At 41.2% G+C, this 7,651-nt stretch overlaps 1 protein-coding gene across 1 annotated transcript; it reads right to left on the bottom strand.

The window, feature by feature from the left end:
- Nucleotides 1-1,260: 1,260 nt before the first annotated feature.
- dselb (dermatan sulfate epimerase like b) lies at nt 1,261-7,255 on the bottom strand. The gene is made up of 2 exons (XM_028434604.1): nt 6,647-7,255; nt 1,261-6,475 (listed from the first exon to the last, which is right to left on the bottom strand). Exon 2 carries the CDS (start codon nt 6,441-6,443, stop codon nt 2,829-2,831), a length of 3,615 nt encoding a protein of 1,204 aa, XP_028290405.1. The 5' UTR covers nt 6,444-6,475; nt 6,647-7,255; the 3' UTR covers nt 1,261-2,828.
- Between the last annotated feature and the right edge of the window lie 396 nt (nt 7,256-7,651).

Genomic DNA, 7,651 nt, shown 5'->3' with positions numbered 1-7,651 from the left:
ATGTACTTCTTTTATGTGTATTATTGGAAAAGATCACTTTTACGTTGTTCATATCAGCATTTTTGCTTCTGCCTGTTTCAGTCTTGTTACATATTTTTAAATTGTGATTTTGTTAGACTGAAACAAATAAGCTGAAACTGAATGTAACTGATGTTTTGTACAAACAGTTTATAGTTATTGATAAATTCCAAATCTTGTGCCTATTTGGGCTTTTACATAAGAAATGCAGTAAAATATAAATGTAAAGATGCTAAAACGACATTGTACACACATAAAAAACTGCATATATTTATCACAACGCTATATGAACATTAGTAATTGAGAAGGTAATTCTTTATCATTTTTTTCCTCCTCCGTCACATATTTTTGGTGCATTTCAACTCCTTCAGGGTTAGACCGGTATGCTTGTACTTTTGTGATTTGGAACTTCATCTTTTTTTTTTATTTATTTTTTGACTAAATGTTTTTGTTCGAAGATTTCCTCTTTTTTTCTTTGATTGCGGAAATTCAGTGTTTTAAGGTTTGACGGCTTCTACTTTGAACTTCAGCTGTTCCACCATTCTTCAATGTATTTCAACCATTCAACTATTAACATATTGTGCTGTCTGATGGCTAATGCTAGGCTAAGTTGAATGCAAGTGAAATGATAATGCTAGGCCAATGCTAGCGAATGTTATTGCTAGGTTAATGCTAGGCTCATGCTAATGCTAGGCAAATGCTAATGTTAACACTTGGATAATGCTAACTAATACTAGGGTAATAGTAATGTTAGGCTAATGCTAGCTAATTTTATTCCCAAGTTAACGCTAGGCTCATGCTAACGCTAGCAAATGCTAATGCTAGTTAATGCTAATGTTAATACTAGGTTAATGCTAATGCTAACTAATACTAAGCTAATAGTAATGTTAGGCTAATGCTAGCTAATGTTATTGCTAAATTAACGCTCGGCTCATGCTACTGCTAGCAAATGCTAATGCTAGTTAATGCTAATGTTAATACTAGGATAATGCTAGTGCAGTGTTAAATGATGTGGGCCAGCACCTGCATCCTCACTTGCATTTTCTTCAGGAAATGCAAATATTCGAGTTGTAATTGACTTTAGGAGGAAAAATAATAATTATAATGTATTTGTAATTTGAAAAAATGCCAGTTATCGTAATCATAATTTAGTTGTAATTGAAAATAACCAAATCAAAACTTGTAATTGACCCCAACCCTGTTGTTATCCAATTAAATTTACAAAACCCAAACAGCGACTGGTTTTCAGTATGTTTAGAAGTTTATTAATTCTTGTTGTTTTTTTTAATTACATTACGTTCACCTCCTGCTCACAGAGCTCACAGAGAAAAACCTACAAACAAATGATTCTAATTCAAGGCCACAGAAGCAAGGAACCATATCCCCACGAGCAAATACAAAACAGAGTCGGTAACAGGATTGCAACACCAAAGTGAAAGCATGTCTGCCAAGTCTACACATTCAAAGACCACAAACATCAAACGGGTATTCCAGCCAGTCGAGGATTTTCAGCATTCGTAGAAAGAAAACCAAAGAGGGTCGCCTCCAGCTGGGAAGAGATAGATGTTTCCAAATGAACACACAATGCTTTGTATACAGATGCAACAGAACAAGGACACCATCTCCATGTTACATGAGATTCATTTAAAGTACATCAGAGTAGTAGGTGTTTTTAAAAAATAAAAATAAAAAAAATATTCATACCTTTCAACAGAAAAGGATGAAAGAAAAACCTTAAAGATCATTGGTTGGTTCTGTGTTCACCACCGGAAATGAAAGCTTTCCTTTAGGCAATTGCAGTCCATATATCAGTGCAATAAAACACCGCTGAGGTCTCTGTTATGGTATTTTGCAGATTAATGTGAGCAGCTGAAGGGAAAGCTTTCGAAATTAAAATGACTGGAAATGTGTTGAGACTGGTCGTTTCTTCTTTCCTTAGTTTGATCCCTATAAAACATTACCCTTATGTCTAATTCAATAAATGCTAAAGGGCTTTACTGTAATCATTATAAAACTTGATCATTTGGGATATATACTCATGAATATTTAAAATATTCTTTCTTCTACACATGATGACTTTAGAGGTTTAATATTTAAAAGCTAATCAAGTGAATAAAGCAAAAGTTATCCATGGAGAATGCATCAAATCCCACATACAATCATAAAAGTCTCTGTAAAAGTGCCAAGTCACCGGCATGACATCAACCATGTCATGAGATCTTAGAACCACAGGATAAAAACCTTTCATCAAAAAAAAAAAAAAACAGTCCATAACTTTCAGTGTGTATTCTGCAGAAGTAAAATATCAAAGGTCTCATACTATCTCCCTTATCTCCATTTATATTGAAGCTGTTTCAACAGTTTTGATAATAACGCACTGAAGTAAGTAAGAAAATGTGATAAAGAAATGCAGGAAATCACCTTTGCCTAAGTGTACCTGATAACAAAATCCTTAGAAAGAAAACAAGTAAATCACTTTTTTACTCTGAATTTTAAGATTGTTGTTTGAACATGTTACTGAAAAAAGATGATACATTCAAGGGCATTAATGCAGACGTATGATGATGAGGTCAATATAAGAGCGAACCCACGACCATGGGTAAAGGAGCAAAAGCAAAAGGTAGCCTTCTGCTTATATCAATATAAAATATGAATCCCTTAAATTCATCTGTTACCAGTTGGTGAAATAATAATTAACATAATCCCAGAAATACAAAATCAGAGGACATTTATTTTTAGACTTTTCCTTCAAAAAATGAAGGTCAGTGCAAGACAACTGAAAAAACCAACAAAAAAAAAAAAAACAACAGCTAACTGAGAAACCTGCTGTATCCCAGTCTTTTCATGACATTTCCACACACATCCTCGATAAGTCTGATGTCCTTCTGAGGCATCTTTTGCTTCCATATGTTGATGTTTGTTGGCGATATGTCTCCTTCATACAGGAGATTGTACAAATTTGTCGAGGTGGTGAAAATGAGCTGGTTTAGGGCTGTTGGTGACAGTGGAACCCCCAGAAAAGTGTGTATTGTCTCTGCTGTCTCCTGGGGGGAGTTGACCACATCTTCAAACCTCACTTGAAGGTACGAGACATCGGTGAGGGTCTCACTGACCCTCAGCACTGCTGCTGTGTGAGCAAGCCACAAATGAGCCAGAATTAAAACTGGGTTTGTCTCAGAATGGGACAGCACCCTCTGAAGTGTTTCAAACTCTGGGGCCACAGTGGGACACGCGTCCCTGATTGTGCCCTCCTTGAACATCAAGGAGAGGTGCTGTGGGATGTTTTTAAGGGAGTATAAACTGGGTTTACTGTTATAAACCATAAGATAAATCCAAGCTCGTGGATCTCTCACCACATAGATCGACCTCAGGCTAGGTCCCACTACCTCATGAATGAAAGGCAGTTTGGTTCCCCAGCTTCCACTGCGCATGTTAAGGACCACCCGTGCATTTGGGTATTCTGCAATGTGGCGTCTCATCTCCCGGATATACTCTGCGTCCCTGTCTACGCTGGCCCTCAGTTTGCCCTTCAGCTCAGAGCCTGGCTCTCTCTTCCTGGATCGTTTCTTTCTGTCTCTGGAGGACCCAACTTTCTGAGGCAGTTTGACCCTGTTGCCCTCTACAAGCTGAATATTTTGCAAGTGCAGCTTTGTGTTGTGAAGCAGTGAATGCAGCCAGCCCTGAATAATCTTAAACCGCCCATGCACCGCATCTGACCTTGACCATTCGCACGCGTCGACCAGAGAATCAAACTCAAATTCTGTCTCAGGAATGTCCACATGTTCTGTTGGGACCCTTATGTACACAAAGTCTGTACTATTGTAGAAAAGGTGCTTGAGTATTTCTGATCCTGACCCGGGAAGGGTTGTTATGATGACAGTGGGGAGAGGAAGCCGATGCTGCTCATACAGTTGTTTGTTTACTTCACTTTTGGCAACCATACCTTTCCATTTCACTCCACAGAGAAGCTGATCACAGCTGTTAGAGACAAAAAGCAGCTCAGCTATCCAAAGAATGAGCACAGAAAGGAGGGCGTAACGCATCAGTCTGTTGAAGCAAACATAAAACTTTCTCTGCAGGGTCAGAAATCCAATGGCCACACAGAGAACAACTCCCGCTATTACATTGATGGTGAACCCAAGATCAAATAATTGATTATCACTGGTTGATTGTTTGGGGATGACTTGCGTCCCAAAGCCATATCGAGTAATCTGATATCCATCCTCAACTTTACAGTGACCCCCAAAGCCTAAATAACTCAACCTGGCTCCAATGTCTTTGTAGTTTGTAGCAATAGAAACAATCGTTTCTGTGTTATTTATGGTCAATGAGAGCCTCACTCCATTTTTGTTATTATCTATAAATCTAGAGTTGGACACTTTGACATGTGGCCCGTGAAGCACATAAGCAACTCTGCTGACTGTGCCTGTCATCTGAAAAGTTACGTTTACATACTGCGTCCACCTCTTTTTAAACTCGGCCGCCTGCTCTGCTTCCTGTATCCGTGTGTCAGGGCTGTGACCCTGGCTGTCAAACCAGAACATTTTATAATGAGCATCCCACACGTCCATCATAGCCCCGTTATATTGGTCCATGAATCTGAAAGGGACGTATTTAAAGTCAATGTCGAGATTGTGGAAAAAAGCACTGAATGACTTGACAGGAGAATCCTCCCACTTCTCCACGTGATCTAGAACGAGTAACGTTTGCGAGTTGAGCAGAACCAAAGCTCTAAACACACTCTTGAGTCTCATGGCGGTGGAGTACGCTGACACTGCTTCACCACTCACAAACATTGTGTCTCTGTGTGAGGATGCAACAATCACCTCTCCTTTAGCATTACCCACACCCTCATCATTCCAGCGCAGCCACTTCCCACACTCCCCCAGCTGCCCCTCCCACGGACTGTTACATTTACTAGTAGGAGATGGACTAAAAACTAGAACATTGTTAAGGTAGCTGTACTTTGGTCCATAAAGTGCTTCAGTTACAAACACCTGTCCATTAGGAGCGAATGTAAAAGAGTTCTGGTCTGGGTGCTCATGACCCGGGTTAAAGCTGTTCCAACCATCCACCCAGGAATAAGGCTTATCATGGACAATGTCATATACTGCACGGCCACCCAGCCTGCCAGATTTAAAGGAAACAAAAGTATTACTCTGGCCGTTGGGAAGCCCAGCTCCATAAGTTACCACACCCCAGTTAGAAAAAATATACATCCTTGCTCTGCCAAAGTCATGGGGAGGCTGCGGCAGAAGGCGTGAGTTATACCAGATGTATTCTGTGTGAAGTGTGGCCCAGCGCTGAGCCCATGAAAGTCCCATGGGACCGTCCTTGGGCCGGTGCTTCCGTATCTGCTGAGCCAGCCAGTTGCCTGTGCCATTCTTCATAACGAAGGTGTCAAGAAAAACCAGCTGACTCTCTGGGCCATAGAACCAGTTGTAGTTGGAGTCAGCAATGCCGACAGTCCTCTGAAAGCCGGGCAACAATGTGGCGTAATAAAACCAAAAATGTCCCCGGAGCCAGTTGTTTTGCATGTTGTCAATGCTGAAGTGGCGCTGAGCTAAGAAGACGTACTGTGTGATGGATTTGGCTGTGTAACTCCCGTAGGCGACGCCCTCGTCCAGAGACCCGTCAACAACATGATTCAGAAGAAACATTGTTTTCTCCATGTGGTTCACTGCCACTTGTTTCCACACCATTGACTCCCGGTCGTCATGTGAGCCTACAACTATTGCACCGATTAACAGGGCTAAAATGTTTGTCGTATGATGATTATGGAGATATTGTCTCCCCCACCCTCTGTATTTAGAAAACTCATACAGAACCTCTGTTTCAGTGCGAATTTTCTTGAGATATATTTCCTTTCTGCTTGCATCAAGATATGAATAAATAAAGTCATAGGCAGTAGCAAAGCCAGTAAGAGAATGCGCCATGGGTACCTCATCATTTGGCGCACTGGTCACCCTCCAGTCAGGGTATTCAGACATCCTATCCATATACTTAATAAGAAACTGTAGAGCAACAGAATCCTCTGGACACAACAGGCAGTAAAGAGCCAAAGGTGGTAAGTTGTTGCCATAAATCTCATTCCACTTGCTTGTAAACTCCTCGTGTTTCACAGGGGGCATGTATGAGGGAACATTAGAAAACATGGTGAGCACAGCCGCCCTGATGACTTTAAATATGTGACTGTGAGTGGTGGAGGACTTTTGCCTCAAGTGCAACACATCCACTTGGCTGAAGTACAAGCTGGGGTGAGAATCAGCAGGAAGCGGCTTCCCCTGCTCAGCCGCTCTGTCGTGTGCGATCTTGTCCCCTATGAAAATGTCTCTTTCCGTGGTGTTGTAGACCCCAGAGAAGGAAGTGCAGACCACAAAAAGTGGCATTACCAGAAGGTAATACAAATGCCAGTTGTCCATCATGTTTTTAAGTTTATCCACACGTTTGCAGAAATCTGTAGAAAAAAAAAGAAAAAAAAAAACATATGGAAAAAAAAAAATCCATGTTAAAAATGCATTTTGAATAATTACAGTCACTGATCCAAAATCAAATCAAATGTATGTATCGCATGGAATATATTGAAATGATCTGAGTGTGATCTCAGCTCTGGTTTTAACCTTTTTACCTTCATGTTGTCAGTCGTCCTCGGAGGAGGTTTAGGTGAAAGTATGGGCTGACATGTCCCCTCCGTGCCAGGAAGTCGTATCGATCTCCTTTCCAGAACATTTCCTCCAGTGTGACCATCAGCAAGCCCCAGTCTGAGTCCAGTCCGCTCACAGCCGACCACAGGCTCCGTGACCGAGCCGCAACATCCGCGGACATGGAGCTCAGAGAACAGCACATCTCCGTAGACACCATCGCTCTCCGACGTACAAACTCCAAATCCTCACATCTGCAAATCCCGATCAGATCAAAACACCTTCGATCCGCCGTCTGTTCCTGCTCCGCGTTTCATCCTCAGCGTCCAGTGAAGTGCAAAAACAGGAAAGTTGTGGTCACTCCTCAAGTATTCAAAGAATGATCCATTTTTCCCCCCCAGATGACCGTAGGACACAGCAGGTCAGAACTAGAGATGAAGATGAGTCTTTTATCCTGTGCGCACCCGCCGCCGTTTGACGCGCACCTCCAGCAGTGAACGGCTGTGGATGTGCGTAAATCTGCGGACGCGTCCCCGGTGTGTCCTCCTGACTCTCCACCACGGACTGTTTGATTGTTTCCCTCCTGTACTGGATGGAAAAAATAAAATAAAAATACCACTGTACAAACTGTAGAGGGAGCCGTGTGTTCAGGAGCGTGTGTTCATCTCATCCAATCCAAATATCCTCCCTCAGCAGCTCCTTTAAAACCACAGCCCAAAGATATGATGACCAGGTCTAACTCCACAGGAAAAGAATACGTAGATTAGAATGGATGATTAGCAGTTTTTGAGTTCATATGTCCAGCAGCTGTATTATTATTATGGAGAACCAGCTCTATCATAATTAAAAATACAAATAAATGAACAAATAGATAAATACATACAAATATATCCCATAAATTAATTAATAAATCACTCAATACCTATATATATGAATATATGCCATGAAGAGATTAAAAATAAATCTACATTTTGCCATACATTTGTGATTCT

Source organism: Gouania willdenowi, chromosome 20 (assembly GCF_900634775.1).
Source record: "Gouania willdenowi chromosome 20, fGouWil2.1, whole genome shotgun sequence".
NCBI classification, from domain to species: Eukaryota; Metazoa; Chordata; class Actinopteri; order Blenniiformes; family Gobiesocidae; genus Gouania; species Gouania willdenowi.
Note: the sequence above shows the minus strand (reverse complement) of the source record. Positions and strands in the feature narration are given on the sequence as shown.